The sequence below is a fragment of the Ammospiza nelsoni genome, chromosome 11, assembly GCF_027579445.1.
Source record: "Ammospiza nelsoni isolate bAmmNel1 chromosome 11, bAmmNel1.pri, whole genome shotgun sequence".
Lineage (NCBI taxonomy): Eukaryota > Metazoa > Chordata > Aves > Passeriformes > Passerellidae > Ammospiza > Ammospiza nelsoni.
In genome coordinates, this window is record NC_080643.1 from 2,668,208 (window position 1) to 2,693,416 (window position 25,209).

The following is a 25,209-nucleotide window of genomic DNA, read 5'->3' on the forward strand; positions in this document are numbered from 1 at the left end:
TAGAGTCTTAAGTCAATAAAACTACTGCAAACAAGTTTTGGGACTCTCAAACCAAACCAAAAAAAAGCAAAAAAAACCCCACCCAAGCTCAAGGTACTGCTGCATGTTTTCTGGTTTGAGATATTCCTGCCCCAATGCTCCAAACAAAGGGTGAAGAACATGCTGTAACCCCAGGCTGGGAGTTAGAAGCATAGAAATACAAATTCTACCCAAAAAAAATAAAACCTGAAATGCAAAGAGTGGTGTTTTTTTACAGAAATGCCCATTTCTACATCCAGGGCATGGGTGGGGCTCCAGCTCTCCTGGGTTTCAAGCACAGTGAAAACACCTCCCAAGCCTCGTTAAATGCGGTTGGAAATGTGCAGAGCTGAGACATTTCAGCAGAGTGAAATGCTGGTGTTTCCCTGAGGGGCTCCTCTGCGTTCCCAGCTGATGAACAGATGCTGAAGTGGAGAAGTGATGACATTTCCTTGTGAACAGAGTGAAATGTTTGAGCATTAGAAGGAATGCTCAGCCCCCAAACCAGGTCTAATAATGACAACTTTGTCCCAAAAGCAAAACATCAAATATTTATTAACATTAAATCATAATTGACCAGAGCTCCTGCACCCGTGGAAGTTATTTTACTCTCATTTTAAATAGTCCAGGAATATTTTTAAATGCATGTTTCATATAAATTGAATTTTATCCCGTATTTTATTCTTAAACTTCTGTGCCATCTGCTCCCACACACCTGCTGGTGGCAGCAGCACCTTTATTCTCACTCCAGTGAAGCACATGATTGTGGGACTTTCTCCTCCCCATTATGCTATTGAGAAAAGTGTAAATCTCATTATTCCAGGATATGAATTCTAATAAAACCTTCTTGAGATGCCCTTGCTGCCTCCCTGAAAGGTGAATGCCTGTTAGCACTGGCCTGCATTCCCTCTGAGGGTATTCAGTTCTTGCAGGTGAAGAATGCATGAAAAATGTCCTGAAGTGAAGCAGCTAAAAACATGTGGCAAAACAAAGAAAAAAAGGAGAATTTCTTTCACTGAAATACAGTGAAATACACTCAGAATAGCACAGATGAAATGGGGCTCCAGCTCTCCTGGGTGGGTTTAGCCACATCATGTGGGTTTCAATTCAAAAACCCCACTCAAGTCTTGTTAAATGAGGTTTAGAAATGTGCAGAGCTCAGATATTAGTGAATTATGAATTATATATTAAATTATATTCTATTAATATGTAATAAATAATAATAATAATTTATATATAATATTTTATATTATATATAATATATTATATACCAACTATTAAAAGATAATATTATTTATTATTATATAATTATATCATTTATAAATTATAAATACAGTGAGATACACTCAGAGCAGCACAGTAGCCACACCAGCATCAAGGGTGATGCTCGTGAGCATCAACCAGGTCTTTCAGATTCCTGTTAAATACATTTAAAAATGGATTTTCCAGCAATATCAGCTGGCACAGATTTGTCTGCTGTCTTTTATTGAATCCTCACTTTGGCTGTTCCAGGTATCAGGAGAGGGAATTTGTGTTTACCTGCAGAACCTTCCCATGGACAGACAGAGTAGAATTAATCCTGGAATAGAGTATTGGTGATGGGCAGAGGGAAGGGATGTTTTCCTTGGCAAACAAAGCCCATTTGCTAAATTCCTGTAAAATTAATACATACACATTCCAGACTTTAGGCACAAGTGTAGTTTTCCCTAAAAAACCAACAAAAGAAGGTATTATTGGGTTGTGTGAGCCTGGATATTGATAAGATTACCAATATTCTGGTGATCTTTAATGAAGAGGAGTAGAAACTCTGTGCGCTGGGAGGTTTTGTGCTGATTAAATGGTGAGTAAAGCCTGTGAGAGATACTAACAATGTACAGGGTGAGTAAAGTCTGTGAGAGATACTAACAATGTACAGGGTGAGTAAAGCCTGTGAGAGATACTAACAATGTACAGGGTGAGTAAAGTCTGTGAGAGATACTAACAATGTACAGGGTGAGTAAAGCCTGTGAGAGATGCTAACAGTACACAGGGTGAGTAAAGTCTGTGAGAGATGCTAACAGTACACAGGGTGAGTAAAGTCTGTGAGAGATGCTAACAATGTACAGGCTGAGTAAAGTCTGTGAGAGATGCTAACAACGTACAGGGTGAGTAAAGTCTGTGAGAGATACTAACAATGTACAGGGTGAGTAAAGTCTGTGAGAGATACTAACAATGTACAGGGTGAGTAAAGTCTGTGAGAGATGCTAACAATGTACAGGGTGAGTAAAGTCTGTGAGAGATGCTAACAACGTACAGGGTGAGTAAAGTCTGTGAGAGATACTAACAATGTACAGGGTGAGTAAAGCCTGTGAGAGATGCTAACAGTACACAGGGTGAGTAAAGTCTGTGAGAGATGCTAACAGTGTACAGGGTGAGTAAAGTCTGTGTGAGATGTTAACAGTACACAGGGTGAGTAAAGTCTGTGAGAGATGCTAACAGTACACAGGGTGAGTAAAGTCTGTGAGAGATGCTAACAGTACACAGGGTGAGTAAAGTCTGTGAGAGATGCTAACAGTACACAGGGTGAGTAAAGCCTGTGAGAGATGCTAACAGTACACAGGGTGAGTAAAGTCTGTGAGAGATGCTAACAGTACACAGGGTGAGTAAAGTCTGTGAGAGATGCTAACAGTACACAGGGTGATAGTTTGGTCCCGGAGAGGATCTCATGGAATCAATGAGGATTTAAATTCAGGCTGTTTGCAGGCCAGCTTCGTCCTGCTTTGCTGTCATATCTCCAGGGCTGGTGATCCACGGTGTCCAAAAATCCCAGTGAAAGCCAAGGGCAGCTCAACCTTGGTGTGAAACCAAAAAACCCCCAAAACCCCACACGTCACAGCCAGAGAGGGCTGTGAGTCCCAATTCAATCAGATTCCCAGCAAATAAACAGAGTCAAGTGAAAAAAGAATCAAACAAAACCCCCAAATCAAACAAAAGAAACTTGCTGATTGCAGCCAAGGCTTTTGAAGATTACATCAAGTCAAACTTTTATTAGCAAAGTTGTATTTCATGTAAAATGAAAATATCTTTTCAAACCGTACGTGCACATCTGCGTGGTACAAACAGCAACTACAGTACAACACGTTTCTCTAAACTTTAATCAATGCACACTAACATTTAGCTCCCAAAAAAGTAACATTGTGATGGTGACACCACATTTGCTTTGATCTTTTTCTCATGAAATTACAAAGTCTCTTGTTTAAAGTCAGAACCATAATAATAAAAAACGAACAGACAGAATGCTTTGGCTCAAAGCCCCCGAGGGGCTCCTGCCTGAAAACAGAACAAATCAGTGCAGATCACTTGAGATTTGACATGAGAGATCCAGAGCTGCAATGTAAACATGTCCTGCTACTCCAGAGTGGTTTGTACCTTGATTTTTTTGTCATAAACACTGACAGAGATGCAGCTGAGGGTGTGATCCATTGGCAAACAAAGGGAATTCTCCATGAAGAATTTCCTTTCTTTCTATCTGTTCTTACAGATAAGCAAAATAACCTAAACACACTTCTCATCTGCAAAATAATGGCTGTTAAAATGATGCTGAGGTTTCCTCTCAAAAGCTCAAGGAGCAGTGAATGTTATTCTAACTTTTCTTTACAAAATGTGGTCACTGTTAAAAACTCTACCTTTATTTTTATATATATAGAAAGATTGTGCTACTATTTGCTTTCATGTCAAAAATAATATTGGCCTGAAAACTTTGATGAAAACCTCTCATGGTCTGGATTGAAGCCATTCAGCCAATGGAAGCAGTTCCCAGGAAAACAGCTACTCACTGGAATTTGTGCAGCATCAACACAGCAGAACAAATACCCATCATTAAAAAAAAATCATTAAATCACTTGCTAATTAGATCCATTTATGATGTGAGTTACAAGAAAGGCTTTAAATTTTTTTTCTACATCAACACATGATTTTGTCCAGAGGGGGAAAGTAATTTCCTGATTTGATTTCTAATTCTTTTCCTAAAGATTTGATTTCTAATGCTCTTCCTAAAGATCCAGCCCCAGCAGGGTTTTGATGCCCAGGGCTGTGCTTTTATCCTGCTGGAGTGCAGAGCCACGAGGGTTTCTGGAGGTTGGATCCCTGATTTTGCCAAAGAGGGAAGATGGGGCTGTTCCTGCAGGTTCTTGATAATGTAATTAAATTTTAAAATATATGTATGTGTGTATATATACATATATGTATGTCTGTCTCTGTGTGTGTATATGTGTATATATATATGAAATTACAGAAAAATTACCAATATTATGCTGCTCTGGGAATCCAAACAGCTCCCCTGGGAGAAAGGACAGAGGGTTTTTCCCCTTTATTGAGGAAGAGCTGATTTTATTCATTTAATCTTATGCACAGTCAAAACTGCACAACTTTTTCAGCAAGACCTATCCCTCTCTTCTTTCAGAGGTTTTTAAATCCCCAACCCTGGATCTGTGGGGCCACGGAAATGCCTCCTCCCTGATGGGTGGAATTACATCCTGGCCTGATTTGGGTATCAAATCTGAAAGTGCCATTTCCCCTCTCATTTGTTCTGAGGCAAAATGTGCCAGAACCAATTGGCCCAACCTGGGATGGGATAATTAACAATTCCCTGCTCTGCTCCCATGGATGGACTCCCTCCTCCCAGCAGGCAGGCTGGAATTCCCTGCTAGGTGTTAATTAATGAAATCCCCATGGATTTCCAGCAGGTAATTTTAATAAACACCCCTGGCCAGAAAAAGAAAAAAAAAATCCAAAAAAAATCCCAAACAAAGCAAGGCAAAGATTTAATGCTCAATGCACTATTTCAGAATAGGGTGTGATTTTGGGGCTGTTCTGTGCAGGGGCAGAAGTTGGATTTGGATGAATTTGTAGATCCTTTCCAAGTCAGGAATTTTCTATGAACTGCAGAGCAGTTGGTGACACTTTTAGTGAGCTACATGGTCACACTTCCTCTCAGCTCACACAATCCATGACAAAAACACAGCCCAGCTCCCTGCAATGACAAAAATCTCCTCAGGAAAACCTCAGCTTGCTCTGTTAATATACCTTTGGAAAAAAAAATCTCTAAAAAACCATCACCAACTAGCACTTTTCAGGGTACCTTTACAGCAGAAAAAAATCCCAGTGCAGGGAAAAAAGGAAAATAAATGACTGGGGAAGAGAAAACAGAAATCTCACTCAATCTCAGTGAGTGAGATTTCCTGGGAGTTTGAGCCACTTGTTTAATATTCACTGGGCATATTCCTCAAAACCCATGTTCAAAAATCCAGGTTCCATCGCACATCTTTTCCTCCCTGTTTGATTTTTAGGTCCTGAGGCATTGTGGAACACCACCATCAAGATTTAAGGCTGTGAATTAAAATCTGAGTGGAAAAAGCAGCACCACCAGCACATCACAAACACCTCTGAGCAGCAACAGAGCAGGAGCTGCATGGGGGATTTATATCCATTATTGGAGCATCTGACACTCACTAATATGGCCTGAAACAGAGAAATTTAACATTGTTTAACACAAGCATTTTCTGGGATGAGGGATCTGGTTTATCTGCAGTGATAATGCAGGAAAATGTGATGGGTGTGTGCAGGAACAGCCCCCCAGCCCAAAGTCAGGATTTGGGGGAGCCCACCCCAATTTTATTCCCTAATTTTCAAAGATATTTGATCACTGCAGATGATTCCCAAAGGAAATACATGAAAACCAGCCCAAAGCAAGCAGGTTGTCACAAGCCTAATCAGTCCTTAGATTTTATCTGGTTCAGGCTGCAGCAGACACGAGTCAGCAGATAAAGATGCTGCTGGGAAATGTCTCTGTTGATGAGATGCCAATTTTCACATTTCTATAATTGTGCACTCCCTTTTTTGGAAAATTACTTTTCCCCTCCAAAATTAAAAGGCTTTTGGACCTTTTTTGGTGTTTGGATTGAGTGAAATACAGAAAATATCTATAAGTAATAAAAAGTGAATAATGTGGGTCACTGATATGGGATGGGATAATTTTTAATTGCGGGCAGATTTCCACTCACCATTTTATACTCATATCCTGAAAGGGGCTTTTGGGGTGGCTGTTTGGTGTTTGCTTTTCCCAAATAGAGGTTACACAAAAAGCTCCAATAAAACCCCAAAAAGAGGCACAGATAAGCAGAAGCTTCAGCACCAGAGGCTTCCAGAAACTGCCAAGCTCTGAGGAGCAGCCCCAGCCTGGGGGGAGCTGTGTGGGATCCACTGGGAAAAATCTGCATTTCCCTGGGCTTAATTGTAGCCCTTGCTGGAAACTCAGAACCATGGGAGTAATTCTTGCTTCCTCTCTTTCTTCCACTGAAATTGTGGAGGAGCCATTTGGGGAAATTTGCCTAATTGCTATCAGGATGCCAAACAGCTTTTAGGGTCTATTCCTCCTGCAGGAACTACTGGAAAACTTTCATAATGGGAGTGACAGAAGAAATGAAGCCACGTTGATGCTCTACTCAAGCAAGCAGATTGAAAAATACAAATGCTGTTAAAAAGAGATTCAGGAGATTCCAATACAAAAAGACCAAAAAAATGTGCTGTACAGCTCGGCTGAGTTAGTGTTGGAGAGGCAAAGAACCAGATTTAAACCAGCATTCAGTCAACAAAATAGGAAAACAAACTCTACCATAATGTTTTCTCTTTGCTTTTGTTGTTTTTTGTTTATTTAACAGTGAATAGGCTGAAAAGAAATGAAGTCTTGAAATTCAGGTAGGTCTAGTTTAGGTGCTGCTTGAATGGTGAGAGGTTTGGATGATTCCTATACACACAACTCCTTCTGGAAACTAATTCTGCTGGTCCAAATCCATATTGAGAAGCAAATCTACTCATTTCTACACAGCTATACAGACCCATGCTAGCAACATGTCTCAGTTCAAAATAAAACCAGGCTGCTCTGGACTTGTGTCAATATTAATATCATATGTACAACGTCTCCATGAAATGTTGGCTAGCTCACAAATATACAGATATGAGACAGACACCAAGGAGTTTGCTTAGAAATGCAGCTTGCAGCTGGGAAAAATTAAAAATATTTTGAGTGATGGTGGATGGGAACCCTGTTTTGCCTTGCCACAGGAAAGAGTTGCAGCTTAACATATTTAAGGAAATAGTGCCAGCTACTGGGCAGCAGCTTCACCCACACTCTCCTGTGGGTAAAGCTGCATTTCTAAGTATTGGAATTGACGTCAGCTGTAACCACTAAAACAGTTTTTTTTAAAATATCATACACAAAGGGATTTAATTCTTTAGGAAAAAAAATTATACAATATATAGAATATATTTCTCTGGTATTTTAAATCCTAATTTTCCTCGTTGTGTCACTTTGCAGAGTAACCTGGTTTTGTTGGTGCCATAACCTTGAGGTTGTAACCAAGGCCATGAGGGAATTTTAAACACATACCTGTGACAACAGCCATACAGGGCAAAAATACTACACAGAGAAACATATTCCAATCTGGAGCAGCAGGCAAGGACACAGATGTACCACCAGAGCAAACTCTGCTCAGACTAACACATCGTGTAGAAAAAAGAATTACTCTGTTTTATTCAGAAGAAAACACATAGAAATTAGGATGGAAAAATCATCTTTTAGTGGCAGTGACTTGTTTTTATATTACCTGGATGTCAGGATTTTCCTGGCTGGCTCAACTGGCACCCAGCTCCCCAGCAGAGAGGTAACTGTGGGGAGCTAACCAGGACAACACCACAATTAAACACCAATTTTAGGCGTGGAGAGGAAAAGTCGCCGTAGAACTCCCAGTGCTTTCCACTGATCCTTTTTCCTTAGATCCAGAATAAGCTCCAATAAATGAACCATCTTCATTGAACATGCCATGCTCCCCTTCTCCATAATCTACCAGACTATCAGCACTTCCAGTGGCTTTAATGTCCCCGTTAAGTGACTGGAGGCTGCCCTTCAGCGGCTTTTCATCGCTGTCACTACAAAATAAAGAGATGCCTTTCCAAAAACCTGCCTTTCCAAGCACCTGCCTTTCCAAGCACCTGCCTTTCCAAAAACCTGATTTCCAAAAACCTGATTTCCAAAAACCTGCCTTGCAGTGCTCGAGGGACACTCGAGGGACGTGCTCCTGCCTGGGGAAGGGGAGAGAGAGGGACGTGTGGGTGGAATAGTGAGGATGATCTGATCTCTGAGTCCTGCCCTGCTCCTCACACCTCTGAGCTCACACCCACATGGGGTTCTGTCATGATTCCAACAAAATGAAATGGTTAATGGGAATTATCAGTACTCATTTATTTGGGTTTTTCCCCCTTTTTGCCTTGGGCAGACAGAATGGACAGAGAGGGAAGGGGAAGGAAAAGGGAATGCTGGAAAGGATTGGAGGGGTCTGTTCCAGCCACCAGGGCTGATGTCAAATCTTTGGAACCTCACTCACTTCTCATTTTACAAAACACTGGAAAACATTCAGAGCTTATTTATTTAATTTTCCTTTTGAAGTGGGTGGGTTAGGTGATATCACTTCAGTGGGTAACATCTCATTGCTTTGGGAGCATCCCTTTGAGTTTAAATGACCAATAAAGGTGCTTTCCCCCTTTTTTTTTTTCCCTGCTGTTATTTTATTTTACCAGAGTTTATCTCACTGGAGTTTGCCCCTGGTAAGGGGGAGGAACTAGGAAAAAAACAAAGTAGAATGAATGTCTGCATCTTTTTGTCTTTGCAGTTTTTGTCCAGTGAAAATTCCAGGGAAAAGGGGAAGAACTGGGAAAAACCAAAGCAGAATGAATGTCTGCAGACTCTCTTCACTGAAAATTCCATAAAAAAGGACAGGCCCACCACAAAAATTCTGGGAAAAAAGTGGAATTTCAGTAGCCATTCCTCCTAATGGCACCACAGAAGAGGAACAAGAACAGGACATTTGGGGGGATTGGGGGAATATTAAAAGATTATATTAAAAAAAATTAAATTAGGCCTCTGATTTAGGGACATAATTACTCAAGGAGAGCCCTTGCTGCTAATGCCAACTCAGGGTCAAATCTTTGGCAATTTTATCTAAGGAGGGACAGAGAAATGAACCTGAGCTTCATTTCTTCAGGATGGACTCAATATAAGTAATAATATATAATAATATACTCTGTGCATAAACAACACAGAAAAAAAAAATCACTACTTTTCTGCACAGGGCATTTCTCCTCAGAAAAAAGACAAGTTTGGATTTCAGGGGGAAAGGAAGGGGTCAAAGTTATTAACCTCAGGGCTTTCTTACCTTTCTAAATATTTGTCCCATTAGAAAGCATTAAAAATTAAATAAAGATGAAATTATGCAGAAAAAAAAAAGCCCTACTCCAGTACAAATAATGTAGTATATATAAGTGGGATTTCAACAGCAATTTTATGCCCTTAAGGGCAGCAACACCAGTTTTCCAGCATGGTTCTTATAATTATGTATTTTCCTTCATATCACAATTACATATTGCTAGAAGTTTTAGTTATTTTAAAGCAGCCAAAGTGGTTATTTCAATTCTCCTACAGGGATTTCTGTAGAGAGATGTTTGGTTTTTTAATGTTCTTTACCATATTCCAAACTTTTCTTTGTTTTCTTCCCCAAAATTCCCCATATTACATGATTTGGGTCTGTGTTTCAAAAACCCACTGAAGACATAGAATTCAATCCATTGACTTCAGTGGGCTTTTCAGCAGCACCCCAAATTATCCTATATATTTACATTATTCATACAATGCTAATTAAAAAAAACAAAAAAGTGAAAAATAACCATCAATACATCAGCATTTCCTTATATCCCAGCTTGGATGGATTGAAATATACTGGATATACCTTTATATTCCTACTCTTATCCACTCCTATGAGGTTTGCTTTGAAAATGAAAAACAGCATTAATTGCATGCCATAAAAATGTCCCGAATAATGATTTGGAAACAAACAAAACCCCAAGAAACACAAAGCCTTGTGAAAGCAGGTCCTATTTACCTATATTCCCCAAAGATTTCATCTTTTATTGATTGAGCTTCGGGATCTGGATGCAAATCTTCTTTTTCTTTCACTGTGCAAATAAAATAAAGGACAGATCTCTGTGTTGTGTTCTGCCATGGATTTTTCTTTTCCCAGGGGCAATGGGAAAACAATCTGCACTCACCTCCAGGCTGGGCTGGAGCTGGCTGGACACAACCTGGGAGCTTCCACGAGTTTGGGACCATTCCCTGATTTATTATGAGCAAGTATTTATAGAATCATGGAATGGTTTGGGTAGGAAGGGAACTTAAATTTCATCAGTGCCACCAGGGACACTTTCCACTGTCCCAGGGTGCTCCAAATCCCGTCCAACCTGGCACTGAATGTTTTCAGAGATGGAGCAACCACCACCTCTTTGGGCAACCAGATTTTGACCTTAATACATTTACCTAAATCCTTACTCACTGCCTGGAAGGTGACAGAGGTAATTTTTAGCAAAATATTCCACTGTTAATGTGCCTGTGGAAGTTCTGTCCGTGTGTCCAGCAGCAGTTCCCAGGTGGAAAGTGGGGCAGCAGCAAGGATCTTGCTGGATTAAATGCTGGAATATTCCAGGAGTGCTGGGAAAGGCCTTTGCAGGCTCTGTGAGCAGCACACAGCACAGCTCCACTTACACTCATTACAACCCCTTCCGTGGATATTTATCAAAAGCTACAAATCCTAATTGGATGTTTGTGCTCGCGGCCCTGCGGCCCCCAGAGAGGAACCTCTGAAGAATGCTAGTTATTAACATGTGAGCAGAGGGAAAGGACAATAAATCCATTTACCTGAATATTTGCCTCCTTTATTTCTTCTGACAAAGCAAATTGTCAGCAGCAGCAGGGTGAGCAAGGCGATGGCACACATCAGCCCGATGAACCAGCCCTGGGTGGAAATCCCCTCGTAAATGCCAGCGTAGGCTTGGGGAGATGGGTGAGGAGCAAAAAGGGAGAAAATCAATCAGAGGGAAAGGGCAGCACCCACAATAACATAAACACATCATGGTCCTCTCTGGATTTTAATGGAATCAGCCTATGGCTACTGATGGTGCTCAGCTGCAACAGGAATGTCCAGAGTGAGACATTTGGGACTGGAGGGGAGCGTGTCGGGGACAAGGGACAACACAGACACTTGGCAAGGTGGCTCTGAGAGAGCAGTTGAGTCACAGGATTAGCACCACACAGGAAAGCTGAGCACAGAGCTGTTAAGCCTCTCATGCAAAAGCAGTTTTGTGAAAGAGAGAGAGGTAAAAGTGCCCCCAGTACATGCAGATCACCAAACTGGCCACTTACGGGCTTTATCCCACTGCCCTCTCACATTGCACAGGTTTGGGATTGTTCCAGGCTGTTGTAAAGCACAGGGCTCAGCCAAGAGCCTGGGATGTGTTTGTGCTGCCATGGGATTCAACTGCAAAGGGCCAACCTCAACCCCAGAGCACAGAACAATGAGTTTGGGACACTCACAGTGCACAGGAACCTCAGCATGGATTCACATGGAAAAACAAACGTTCAGCGCCTCGAAGGGCTTCGTGTCTCACCTCTCCCCCTGGTCTCAATTACATCTTCAAAAATGCTATTGTTATCCACCCAGTTCTTAGTCACTAGGCGGATTGTGTACTCAGTGCCAGGCTCAAGGGCCTCGCTGGGCTGAAACTTTGGGGTGGGCTTTACCGCGTCTGAAATCCTGCCGCTGCCTTTACCTACGGAATGCACACAGCCAAGGCACAGGGTTAATGGCATTCATGGACAAGGAGCCTAGGAAATGCACAGTTACAAGCAACACACAAACACAACAAGGAATTTTAAACATTTGGCATCGGGCAATCTGATTTTCCAAACATTCCCCAAACATTCCCCACTGACTTTTAATGTTCCGTCAGATGAAATCAACGGCGGACCAGAGTAATCCTGATGTTCAGGAAGGGGTTTGTTCATCTCCCAGGATGAAAGTTAATATTGATGGGGGATTATGGATCTGCTTGAACTAATGCCTGCTTAAAAAATTACAACTTGCAAATGGGCTTGCTTTGTATGGATAATCTGGGGTTTGATGCTTCTCCCATTGAACTGAACTCAGCAGGGAAGCACAGACAGCTTGTTAGCTGGATATGGATCCTTATATGTCTCCCAGAAAAAATTAACAGTGGGATTTGTGCTTGCTTCTCTCCTGACAGTGATTTTCTGTGTCCTTTTAAATTCCACAATGACTGCACAAAGCACTGGTTTAGAAACAACTCGACAATTTGCCTGTAAATGGACATTTAGGCATTTAAGTGTTGCTGATGAGTTTAATATTTGATTAGGAAAAGGTAAATTCCACTACTTCTGTTAATGGAACCTTGTTATTTGCAAAACACCTCCTGTAACCCCATCTGCATTCAGATTGTGGGCATTAAATGAGATTTTTCAGAACAGCTTTTGTGGAAAGCAGGAGAAAGGACATTACAGGAGTTGAAAATCACTGCCAGGACATGAACAGCCCACTCAGCAAATTCAGAACTGTGTGTGACATAGAGGGATCTCTTACAACATGTAAGAGGTGTCCTCAATGGCAGGAGAAAAATTTGAGGGGGGCTGCACTTAATAAAAATAATTCCTGAATTGTTCTCAGTCGCCTGACTTGCCTGTTTTGTCCAAAGCCATCTAAACTAAGGCTTCAGCACAAAGTATAATCTGAAAACTGCTCGGCCAATTAGCACTGGCAGGGGAACAATGCTCATTAATACTTCAACTAGTAAATAAGCAAAGCAAGAAGCTGCTGGAGATTAAGGCTGAGTTGACAGCTGAAGGGAAAAAAAGAAAAAAAAAGATTAAGATACATCCAAGCACAGTCAAAGCAGCAGTTCAGGATAAGTTTTTAAGGCAGCTCTCCATGTATTACAATAAGCAGTTAAATGAGCAGACCACTGGGACCAGAGAGAACACATCCAGCTGAAACACTGCTAATACTGAAGCACAGCTCATTAGCATAAATTAATCCATCTATGGGTAATTTTTGCTAAATGAAGTATGTGAAACCCAGCTATCGTTTTTAATCAAACCGAAAACTAGGCAAGAGGATACCACAGGTACATTTTAATTACATGCTCTAAAATCAAGGCATCAGAAAAATGGGGATATTATCCATAAAGGAACAGGAGTGAACACAAACCTTCAACCCAATGTCTGTTAAATACCACTAACACTTGTGCATGACATGGAAAATACATGACCCAAAGTGTTCACACCAGCAGCCTCCTAAGGAAGAATTTCTCCTGAATTCCTGGGAAGTAAATCCTAAATCTTAAGCTCCTGCCAGGTGGTTTGTGATGCATGTTCTTAAGCCAGCATTACCAGTCCCTCTCTGCCTCCTGTTTATTCCCAGCTTGTGGGAGCCTTTTCTGAACCATCAGCTCTTTAGAGAAGCAGAAAGAGGGAAGTGAGATGTGTCGGGAGTTTAGTTCAGGCATGGCTTGAGGAAAAAGGCCACGAAGCCATGCAGCTGAGAGAAAAGTAACAGGTAGCTGTGAAGCAGTTTCAAAGCAGTTTCCAGCCTGACTTCTATAAACAATTAGTCTCTCTCAGGCATCCTTGCATAAACAATAAGGTTCTCAGGCAGTCTTCCCATAACAAAGGTAACATCCTCTCTGGGAAAAGATGGCACCCTGGGAACAGTTATGGAAGTTTTGGGAACCGTTCGTATCACAGTGAGAACACTGATTTTGTTTGATGTAAACAATCAACGGTATTGTAAAACAAAAGGAGTGGTTAGAGTTTTCTCTGTTAGCCTATCATAAAGCTGTATTTTGGAATATGCATGAAGTTCGTTAACACTATTATTTAAGGTGACGGATCGATCAATAAATTCGGAGTTCGATGCATTATAGGATGGTCGTTCTCCCCCTCACTTCAACAGAGATGGCTGAAAAAATCCCTTTTTCTGCCCACTCATGGCTCAGCTCTGTCTGATGCTGCAGTTGCCCTGGCACATGGAGCAGCCCAGGGCTGGGATGGAGCTCTTGGGATGAGGATGAGCCCAGCCTAACCTGGCACTGGGGATTTACCAACAGCTCTCCATCTAGCATCTCCTAACCCAAAATACTCTTTTTTTCCCTTTAAAACTCAGAAAGGTGTCCAGAGATGGGTGATTATGAGGTTTCTTTCCATGCCATTTCCTCCTGGTCTGTGTGGGACAGGCAACAGGGGCCCTACAGGGCAGAAAAATTGCTAATGGGGCGGGTATGGTGGCTGGAATAGAAAAAGCAGTGTGGCCTCCTGAAAAATAAAAGCAAAGTTACACAGATAAGGCAAAGCTCCACATTCTGGAAGGCCAGGAACATCCTGAAAGCTGCAGGAATTAGCTGCAGAAAATTGAAAGCAGTTGGGTTGGGTTTTTAATCTCCAATAAGGGAGAAGGAACATTAGTAATAAAGGCATATCACCAGCACTTCTCATCTTCCCCCACTATTTATCAGCCACACCATGGGACTTGCATGAACATTAAACACTGAACTGCAATTTTACAATATTCCTACTGGGCTCCAAGATTTATGAGGAGAACAGAACACACATTTTTTATAGAAGCTTATGGTATAAAGGGAAAAACAATAGAAACCACCCCTGAAGATTTTCCAGAGTGTTCTCCAAAAGTTAGCACATCTTTTATAAAATACACTTATATAAAAAAAATCTGGCAGTCCGAGAGCTAAATACTAATTGTGGGCAGCATCTTAATTTATAACCATACCTGTCTAAATACATCTGCTGCAATAAATGCAAAGCTGAACATCCATTAATTTCCCCCTGCTGCCTGGCTGTTAAAAAATGTATAAATATGCAGCACAAGTATCCTTCACTTTCAGGGCTTTTCAGTGCAGGAGGTAATTCATGTTAAATTTGGATTATTTTGTACTACAGAGATTAGCAAACCTGTTGTATATAAAGTTTATTGAGAAAAAATTATAGGGAAGATGATGATCAAGCAATTTGCACTGATTTAATTAGATTTTCTAGATTGTGAACTAAAAATTAGGTTTGCTGCTAACAGCAGCAGTGGTTACATTTGGAAAAGTATTTTATTTTTCCTTTTCCACTGTGCCCATGGCAAAAGAGAGCTGAACCCACATGTCTTTGGTCCTGAGGGACAGGGACCTCGCCTAAGATTTTCCAAAATCCTTTGGGAATTACGAGCCAACAGCCACTGGAATGTAATGAAATTGGTGAACTTTTATTTCCTGGCTTCTCTGGAGAATAAACCTACAACTGTGTGGCTTCACGTGGATGAATTTCTCATTAATGCTTGGATTTCAGGACACACAATGATAATTCTCAACATGTAATATGTGTTTGGTAATCCCCAAGCAGCACTGGATGAAAAGGAGCTTTGTGTTAAAGAAGGGCTGCTACATTAAATTAATCTTTTCACTTCTGGAAGAACATCATTTTGTGTTATGTTTCTGAGGGCTAATGATCTTGGGGAAATTGACATTTTCAAGGGGAAAATTAATTAGTTTGGAGGTCATTTAAGACATACTGCCTGAAAATATGAAGACAGAGATTACAGTCATTTTCTAAGGACAACATACCTTCTTCTGTGCAATGAAACCACAGAAATTAAGCTGTTATTTATTTTTCAGTACAATCCAAGTCCCCATTTGCTCAGGTTCAAGAGTCATTTTATCAAGAAATGATAAAGATCTTAGGTTGCCCATAAGGGTTTCATTTCTGAGTTATTTTCCCTGTACAGATTTGTTTTTAGTGGTACTAAATGCATCCTCACACATATTAAATAAGGAAATTCCCTTTTCTTTCTAATTCCAGACAACAGTAGCAGAATAGCTGCAAATAAATTAAAGCAACAGCAGTGATAGAGATAAGTAAAAAAAAAAAAATGTGAATGACTCCAGAGCTGCCACCTCAACATCTCCACTTTCCTGGCAGATTGCATTGTGCAATACTGAAATACCCATGGCAAAGGCTGAATTGCAGCACTGGAAGTTTCCAAAGCCTTAAAATGAACAACGAGAGCTTTATGGGTTTATTATTAAACTGGAACAGAGTGGTTATAGAATCACTGAATCAATCCCCAAAGAAACGTGGAGTGCTCCATCATGGAGTTTCATTTCAGAGGGCACCACGTTTTATATCTGTCACTTACGTGGGTCATTTGAAATGATAAACTTTGACTTCTGAAATCACTCTCCTCCTTCAAAAAGAGAGATTGTTTTAATTTTGAGCAATTGCCTCGGTCCCCAAACCACAGTTTGAAATCCCAAGGAGGTCACTGAAAAGAGTGATTTTTAATTTTTTTTTTCAGCCTATCATGTTTAGGTGAAAAATATCTGAACAATTTAGCCAACAAATAGTGACACAGAACTCTAATGGCATCTCAGTGACAGATGCAGTGCCCTAATTTAGGGTGGCTTGAGAAGCAGCAAGGAGCACACATAAATCATAGAACTGAACCCTTGCAGCTTTCATTAATTATACTGCTCTAGTCTAAAAAATATTTCACAAGAATCAGGTGTTGCCACCACTGAAACAGAGTTTAGGAAAGTAGAGAATGAGAACAAAATGAATGTCAACATCTCTAAACCATGACAAGGTTATTTCAAGGAGTCAAAACACATTATTCTGGTTGCCCAATGAAGGCGAGAAGAGGCAGCTAATGAGGGGAAATGGGGTATTTTTATCTTGAAAAAAAACCAAAAACTTTTCTTTTCTTAATGAATAATAAATCAAGATGATTAATAGCTGCTACCAGTGAGTACCTGTATCCTACAGTGAGACTGGAGGCCAAAAGAGAGTTGAGAAAGAGTTTTGCTACTTGAGAAAACAAACGGCAGTTCCTGACTGGATGTGGAACTGGGACATGAAGGTCTAAAACACATTTTTCCTGTTTTACCAGTAACTGAAAAGAATTCTGCAACTTAGAAGTCCAACAGCACATGGGCCATTTTTCTATTTTCCATCAACATTGCTGCACACTGTTATCTTTGCTAAAAATGATGCAGTCAGGACTCTTTTGCTTATCTCATTCTCTTTTCTCCTTCCCCGGGGTAAGTGCACAGCAATGGTTTCTGATGAATAGCAAGGAGCTGCTCCTCAGTGCTGTGGAGTTCTCAGACTTGCTGAGCACAGTACATTTTATTTCATTTCAGCTGAAAGTGAAAGATGAGCTATCATAGAGTGCTTGGGATTTTTTTCTAAATCACTGAACATCAGTGTTTCAGCACAGGGTGTAAGTGGCAGACAAACACTTACTCCTGGTCTCTGATAAAATAATCATAAATAATGGAGCAAATGCAGTCAACTTGATGTTTATCTGGATTTTCCATGTCAAACAGCTGACCCTAATGTTGCTGGCAGTCCCCCATCTTCATGCACGGGCAGAATTTTTTTTTACAGTATTACTGAGAAAAGATTATCTGCATTTCCAATTTTCTGTTTGTGCCTGAACGCAATTCACTTATTCCAGCATGGCTTAAGGAGTTGATGGGTGGGAACTGAAACAGGACTGCACAGCAAAATGAAACAGATGAGCTCTGCTTCCCTGAAGAACACCATGGCCACATTAAAAAGCCCATTGACTGCTCTCATGGCAAGGAAAACAAACTTACTTCCCCTAATTACAAAGGAAATGTCAAGCCTGGATTATTCCCGATGGATTTTTCTGTTACGAAGCAGAGTAATGCAGAGTCCCCAGGCAGGTGCAAAGGAGGGCTCTTTACTGCAAAAACCAGGCCTTTTAAAGCAGTTAGGCCATTAGCAGCTGCACTCCATTTAAGCACAACAAATGTAATTCAACCAACTACCATAAACCACGATGTGAGCACGTCATGGTTCTATAACTTGTTTTCCTATCTCCAATTCAGCTGAGTCACTTTCCCATAGTTCTTTTCCACTTAGCCAAAGCAGCAGGCCCTAGCCATGATTTTACAAGGGTTGCTAATTTTGTAAGGTTTTACCTACACACAGCATTTTTCCCGCTATTCTCAGAGCTCTTCCACACCAACACGGATTTTGTGAACTTACTGCCTTTGGCCAGCGTCAGCTCCAATTCAGCCAAGTCACTTTCCCACAGTCCTTTTCCACTTAGCCAAAGCAGCAGGCCCTAGCCATGATTTTACAAGGGTAACAACACCCTCATTTTGTAAGGTTTTACTAAACACAGCATTTTCCCCGCTATTCTCAGAGCTACTCCACACGGAAGCGGATTTTGTGAACTCACTGCCTTGGGCCAGCGTCAGCTTCAATTCAGCCGAGTCACTTTCCCACAGTCCTTTTCCACTTAGCCAAAGCAGCAGGCCCTAGCCATTTTTTTACAATTTTTTGATTTTACAAAGGTAACAAGGCCCTAATTATGTAAGGTTTTACCTACACACAACATTTTCCCGCCATTCTCCACACGGACGTGGATTTGTGAACTTACTGCCTTGGGCCAGCGTCAGCCCCTCCTCGGTGGCCGCCTTCCCGCAGCCCTTGGCCGTGCAGGCTTTGATGTAGAACTTGTACTTGGTGCTGGGGCTGAGCCCTGCCAGGTGCCAGCTCAGGGCAGAGCGGTTGGCCACGCTCACGTTGCTCAGGGCGCCCACCTCGTGCGTCTCGTTGACTGCAAGGGAAGAGCATTCAGTCAGGATTGTTTTTGCTGGAAAATGTCCCAACAAAAGCAGGAATGATGGAGCTGCCTCTGAGACAAAGTGGAAATTTTCCAGAGTGGAAATCCATTTTGATTTAGGCAAAATGTACATCTTTGAGTTAAGTCTGTAGTTTGAAAACGTAGCTGTTTAGTCTGACTGTGTGTTCTCATAAAAAGCCCAGGCTCAGAGAAGCTGCTTCAGTGAAGGACAGAGATAAATAGAGACAAGACAGAGAGACAGAGAGACTGCTACGAGAGCAGGTCAACTTGACCCAGGAATTCTTTCTGATAAAGAAAAATTAGCGGCGTCACACGAAATCTGTAAAAACGAATATGGATGAACCTATTGAGAAATTGCATGCTTATGTATTTGAGGGGGATAAAAAAGGATCTGGAGATAGATCCACTCTGTCCATAATGAGCAAAACCAAAGGGAAGATCTGGATGCAAAGGCATCTGAGCAGTTCTGCTATCAGCAGGGAGAAGTGTAAAGTACACGGGTGATTATTTTTTTAAAAATAAGGCAGAGACTCATCTTTTACCATCCTCAAAGAATGTGTAAAATAGACTGAATTATCACCACACCACTCAAGCCTGGGCTAAGTACTGGGTCTTGCCTGAGGTTGTCTTTGTTTCTCATTTCTTTCCTAGGCAAGAAAAAAAAGAACTCCCCTGGTATTTGGTTGTTTTCAGTGTGATTACTCAACACCATGACTCAGGTGGTCCTTTGTGTTTCTTCTGAGGCACCTTAGGGGGGAGAAACTCCCTGACATAATGTGCAGAGCTACATTAATGTGGCTTCATAGAGTGCTCTCATCACAATGCACTGTGTATTAAATGAGCTTCACTCCAGTAAAATGTTCACCTACAATTTTGGGGTCTTTTTAGCCACTACATTAGGGGTAATTTGCCAATATGAAATAATTGAATCCGCCCATAAATGTGGGACAGGGAATGGCAGCAATGGAAGCTTCCATGGGAAAAGTGCCTGGAAAACTGCATGGAAATCTGCAGCCTGCCCTCTGGCAGCCTCTGTGCACATCACACCTGGGAGTTTTCCTTAACTAATCCTGCTCCAATTCTGAACTCAAAGCAAACAAGGCACATACTTATCTGGTACTGCAGAATGTAGCCAGTGAGGTGACCATTTGCCTTCTTGGGAAGCCCCCAGGACAGAGTGACTGAGTCCTGGTCAAAGTTCAGGATCCTGAGAAAACGTGGCTGTTCAGGGACTGGAAGACACAGGGATGAGTTTTCAGAGGAGAGTGAACAGGTCTGCCCCTACAAATTCTTGTGAAATGAGGATATAATTTAGCTGAACGCCCACAGCTCCCCTTTCGAGTGAAGTGCTCTACAAATGGTGGAGTTTTTACTATCACCTTAAATAAGGCAATCAACTTACCTTGTCCCAAGGACAATTTCAATTTATGTCCCTCCATCCCATATTTTCCTCTTGTCTTACCTCCTTCTGGAGTTTCAAAAAACACAGGGGAGCTCTCAGGGCCGTCTCCTCTGGAGGTGAAAGCCGAAACTGTCAAGCGGAATTCACTGAAGGGATCCAGGCCAGGAATCATCCCAGAGGTCCTCTCTCCTACAAACGTCAGGAAGTGTTTCTCTGGGTGATGCCTCTTTCCATCCAGCATGCTTCTTGTTTTCCACCAGTTCACCTGCGAGGAGATTGGGATTTCTATTAACAAATTATATTGTATGGGGATGAGCATGATCATGATCTCTCTCACCATCCCAAAAATGAGAGATCGCAATCTGGGAATCATTTAATAATTTATTCAACTATATACAAATATTTATAGAGAGATTTGTAACCTTGTAGCCTCCTAAGTGCCCACGAACTCTGTCCCTTGGTATCCCCGACCAGAAGACTTCGACCAGGGTGCTGTTGATGACTTCCACCGACACGCGCGCAGGAGCAGCAGCTGGAACTGTAAAAAACAAAAGTCCCAGGTGTTAAAAACACTTCCAAGAGCCCAGATTCACACTGTTCCCAGCTCCAGGGCTTGGCTTTCCAGCTCCAGCTGTGCCATTTCATGCAGTCTCACTGCAGGCAAGCAAAAAGCCATTCCACCTGCATCCAGTGGGTGGAATGGGCCAATAAACATTATTTTTCTGTATTTTTCTGCTGAGGGTTGAGATACATGTGTACTGGGACACATGAATTTCAACACCAGTATTTATGATTTCCTGTTTCAAGCAATGCTTACAGCAGTGAGAAGAATAAAAAAAATGATTAACATGGCACTCAAGAAGGCAATCATAAAGGGTTTTTTTATAATCAATTTCATTTTACAACTAAGCTCATTAAACAGTAGGATTTTAATCACTGCATAACACAGAGAGCTATTACAGTTCCTTGAAAAAAAGGATGCCTTGATCCATTGACAACTGAATTGCGAGGAAGATTTTGCACTGGTAGATGCAAAATTAGACTCATCACAGAGAGACAAAGGAAATAAACATCCTGTGGAGTTTCTTTATTCTTGTTCTCACTATTCGCCACCTCTTCTGCACCATCAGACCTTCCTGTAGCCACCTCTGGGTGGGCAGTGGGGATTCTCCCGTCTGACCACCACTGGGTCATTTCCAGCACTGAAGCTCCATGTGGGAGCCATGTGAAACCATGGGGCAGAACCCAGGCTGGAGAGATGACACATTCTGCAGGGACTCATGGACAAGGTAACACCAGCACACGTGGGAATGCGGCTCTGTCTGCAAATTCACTCAAACACCCAGCGCCTGCGAGTTTGTCCCTAATTGTCAGAGTATTTAACTTCTGACAGTGTTAAACTGTTGGGTCAAGCCTCAGAGAGCCCACAGATTTTTTCCCTACCAAGTACAACCCGACTGCTACACTTCAGAGACTTCTCATGGACTGTGGCCTTCAGCAAGTACCCAGATTAAGCCAACAACTGAGATTAATGAGAGCACAAGTGACCTTTCCAAAAAAACCTCTCACACTCCAGCAGGCTGGCAGCCAGGCACCCAGCATGGGTCATGTCCATGCCTCATGGAGCCCATCAGGCTGAGCATTGGCACTCCAGCTGCTTTGGGCTGCCCAATCCATCACTCCATACCCGGGTGTTCTGCAGCACAAGAAACCCCCATTTTTACAGCCAAGCTCCTGCCAACTCACCATCCTCTCCTGAATATCCAATGGTGATGTTTGGCTCCGGGCCAGATCCTAAATTGTTCACAGCCTGGACTTTGATCTCGTAGGGCACGAAGGTGGGCACGTTCCGCACGCTCAGGGAGTGCTTCTTCACCAGCTCCTCGTTCCAGTCCGTCTCCACACCCCGCTGCCTCCAGCTGACCTTGTACTCCAGCCCCGGCCCGTTCCTCTCCATGGGCTTCAGTGGCTGGGGAGAACCAAAAGAGATCTTGTCTGCCTTTGTTGTAATCACAAAACAGCAGCTGAGGGGAGCGGGGATGGCTTTGTGTCACTTTAGTGTGGTGGTGTTCACAGGGGTCCCAGGATGAGGGAAGAGATGAGAAGCTTGACTCCATGTTTCAGAAGGTTGATTTATTATTTTATGATATATATTATATTAAAAGAAAATGATATATTAAAACTATACTAAAGAATAGAAGAAAGGATTTCATCAGAAGGCTAGCAAGGGATAGAAAAGAATGATAATAAAATCTTGTGACTGTTCACAGCTCAACACAGGTGGCTGTCATTGGTCATCAAGTAAAAACAATTTCACATGCTGGGTAAACAATTCTCCAAAGCAGCAAAACATAGCGAAGCTGAAGCTTCTCAGATTCTCAGGAGAAGAGATCCTAATAAAAGGATTTTTCATAAAATATGTCTGTGACATTCTAGGACATGAAATAAAACAACGCATGCGGGAACGTCCAAGGTAAAAAGAAGGGAAGTTTACTTTCTGACCCCAACATTTATAGACTTTCAAAAGTGACAGTGGATTGGAGGATGCAAGTGCTACCTCTCCAATGACACTGGACAAGACAACAGTCCATCAAGTTTCTCCTCCTCCAGAGAAGAATGTAAAAACAATATTTATTTGCATAAAGTGTGTGAGAAAATTCATTACAGAAATGTAAACATCAGAAGGCTTAGAAGAACTCAGAAGAACAGGGTGGCAGTTTTGGAATGTGTGTTTCAACACTGAGAGAGAAAAGGGGCAAAACCCCCAAGCTTTAAGTTTTTTGCTGTCATTTTAATTTGAGGATGATTGGAACAACAACAACATGACTTCAAGAGAAAGGGGAATGAAAGGCTTGGATTAAAATCCAGATTAATTGCTAGGAGCCGTATTTCTGCCTCCTACACACATCAGGTTTTGTTTTGCCACAGGTTTTCCTGTGTGAGGTAAAACCACACGCCTTCAGCAGTACTGAATTGCACAGTTTGGCATAAGGCTGTGTGTGCCTTTTAGCAGAGATAAAATTTGCATTTTATCCTAGAATTTTATGTAGCACAGCAAGTTGGGTCATTAAAATTTAGATTTGTTCTAACTACACACCAAATGGTTGAAATTACGCCTGGACATTTAATGTGCAACTGCTGGGCCACTCTGCTTTTACCAATCAGCTGGAGAATTCATCCCAGCAGGGTTTCCAGCTAATTAACAGGAATTTATAAAATATTAGGAGATGTATAGCAATAGCTTGTCATGAGACATCTTCAGGTTGAGTTTATTTCCCTGAAAATGCACTACTTTAATTAAGAAAGTTAAATAATCACCTACCCTACCAAAAAAGCTGAACACTGGAACAGCTGTGGGTGTTTCCCACCATATAGGCTGGTTTTAATAATATTTAAATATAGGAAAATATGAAATATATTACAGATGGTTTGTATCCAAGAGGTCTGACAGGAAATAGCATCAAATACCAGTAGAAAGTTATTCCCCTTTGATGTTCCTCATGCACAGGGAGACCTAAAGTTGGGGGATCTGCAAAAATTCCCACTGATCTGCTCTGCTGTGAGGACCTTTGGGATGTCTGAGGCAAAGGAACTGGGAGATTGGGCAGCTTTCTCACAGGCACCACCTCCACAGCAAAGATCCCAGGAAATGGGAATTGCAAGAGAAGCTGGAGAAGTGAAAAATTCCTCCTAAAAATCTGATTTCTTGGATAGAGTTAAATTGCAGCACTGCTTGACTGTTATTTTGATCTCCCTTCAAGCTGCAAATCCTTGCCTGAAAATCCCAGTCACTAAAGCTCAGCTGGTCTCTTAATCCAAAATAGGCAGATTAACATCATTCTGCAGCCTTTGTCTGTCAGAAACAGCCTGTGCAGTGCCCAGCAGTCCCTCTGAAAAGCACACAGGAAATGCCATAAATAAATGAATATCCTGTTTAACAACATTTTAATGATTCAACAGGATTTAACCAAGCCTTTCCATCCCATTCTCTCCTTTCAGGCTCAGCTTTCACTTCCACTTTTGCCCTGTCTGAGCAGTGCTTATGAAGTTCCTGGTGCTCAAATCAATCCCAGTACTTCCCAGTAAACATACTGGGTAACAGAACTCTGCATTTTATGGATTCATTAAAGATGGAAAAGACCTCCAAGATCAAATCCAACCTTTTCTGAGAGGCAGAATTGTCTCCCCTGACCCTGGGTTAAAAATCCCATTCGAGTCCAAGCCCATGGATCTTGAGGGCCATTTCATTTTGGATGTAATTCTACCCCACCGGGGAAAAATCTGTTGTTCTTCACTGGGAGCAGAAGATTGAGGAGTAAATCTCATGCAAATTGTGTGTAATTCCAGCCTCAACAAAAACCTGCTTCCCTCCACAGTTGTGGATATTTGTGCTAAATGAAGGAATACATAACTCAACTGCTGGCACAGAAGCTCAAGGCTTAAAACCCAGGAAATTTGAAGCCTGGAAACCATCCTCAAGACTTTTACATAATTCCTTTGATGCACATCACAGGCTTTGGAGGTTTATCCACATTCCTTTAGTTCTTGGTGTAAAAATTCAAGCTCACATTCTCTTGGGCAAGGGATCTGTGGTGTTTTTAAACTTCCAGGCTGCAAGAGCAGAAGCCGTGAGCCTCCCATCCCCTCCCTGGGCCTGGCTGGTAATTTTAATTGCAGAAGCAGTTTCTTGCATAAAAGAAGCAGAGATGAACAAATTCTGGTGAATTCTCACTATGCTTTACAGGAATTCTATATTTTTTTAATATCTTCTGAAGTCAGACATAAAAACCAGGCTTTTGAACTAAAAATGATAGCAGGGTTGAAAATGCAGAATAAATTTAAGTCAAATTCATCTTTCAGAAGAATAAAGGATCATTCCTATAGGATTTGCTAATCTTGCCTTACCTCCCATTTCATCACCATTTCATTGGGTTCAGAAGCTTCAACTCGGATGTTCTCAGGGTTTTTATCTGGAGCTGAAACCACACAGGTGACAAGGTCAGTTTGCACATCCCGTTTATTTGCATTTAGCATTCAAATGCCAAAAAGGATGGGAAATTCTCCTATTAGTGACAGACACTTAAACAAAAAACGTTCATGAGATGAATGGCTTGGATCAGCAAAGCTGATGGGACCCAAGCATGTTGTTTATGCAGTTTGGATTCCTAAGTGTCCCTGTTG

General features: G+C 41.7%; 1 protein-coding gene across 6 annotated transcripts in view; it reads right to left on the bottom strand.

Annotated features, from left to right (window-relative positions):
- Nucleotides 1-3,015: 3,015 nt before the first annotated feature.
- Nucleotides 3,016-25,209, bottom strand: part of CHL1 (cell adhesion molecule L1 like) — a 132,330-nt gene continuing 110,136 nt past the window's right edge. For 3 of the 6 annotated variants that reach the window (XM_059480388.1, XM_059480387.1, XM_059480386.1), the window contains 10 exons: nt 24,934-25,004; nt 21,775-21,997; nt 20,451-20,566; nt 20,089-20,293; nt 19,736-19,858; nt 18,420-18,599; nt 11,548-11,709; nt 10,799-10,930; nt 9,990-10,062; nt 3,016-7,983 (listed from right to left, as the gene is read on the bottom strand). In XM_059480388.1, coding sequence (XP_059336371.1) covers nt 7,767-7,983; nt 9,990-10,062; nt 10,799-10,930; nt 11,548-11,709; nt 18,420-18,599; nt 19,736-19,858; nt 20,089-20,293; nt 20,451-20,566; nt 21,775-21,997; nt 24,934-25,004 — 1,502 coding nt within the window. In that variant the 3' untranslated portion in view covers nt 3,016-7,766. The remainder of the gene's footprint in view (nt 7,984-9,989; nt 10,063-10,798; nt 10,931-11,547; nt 11,710-18,419; nt 18,600-19,735; nt 19,859-20,088; nt 20,294-20,450; nt 20,567-21,774; nt 21,998-24,933; nt 25,005-25,209) is intronic. The other 3 variants (XM_059480390.1, XM_059480389.1, XM_059480391.1) reach the window with 2 other exon arrangements.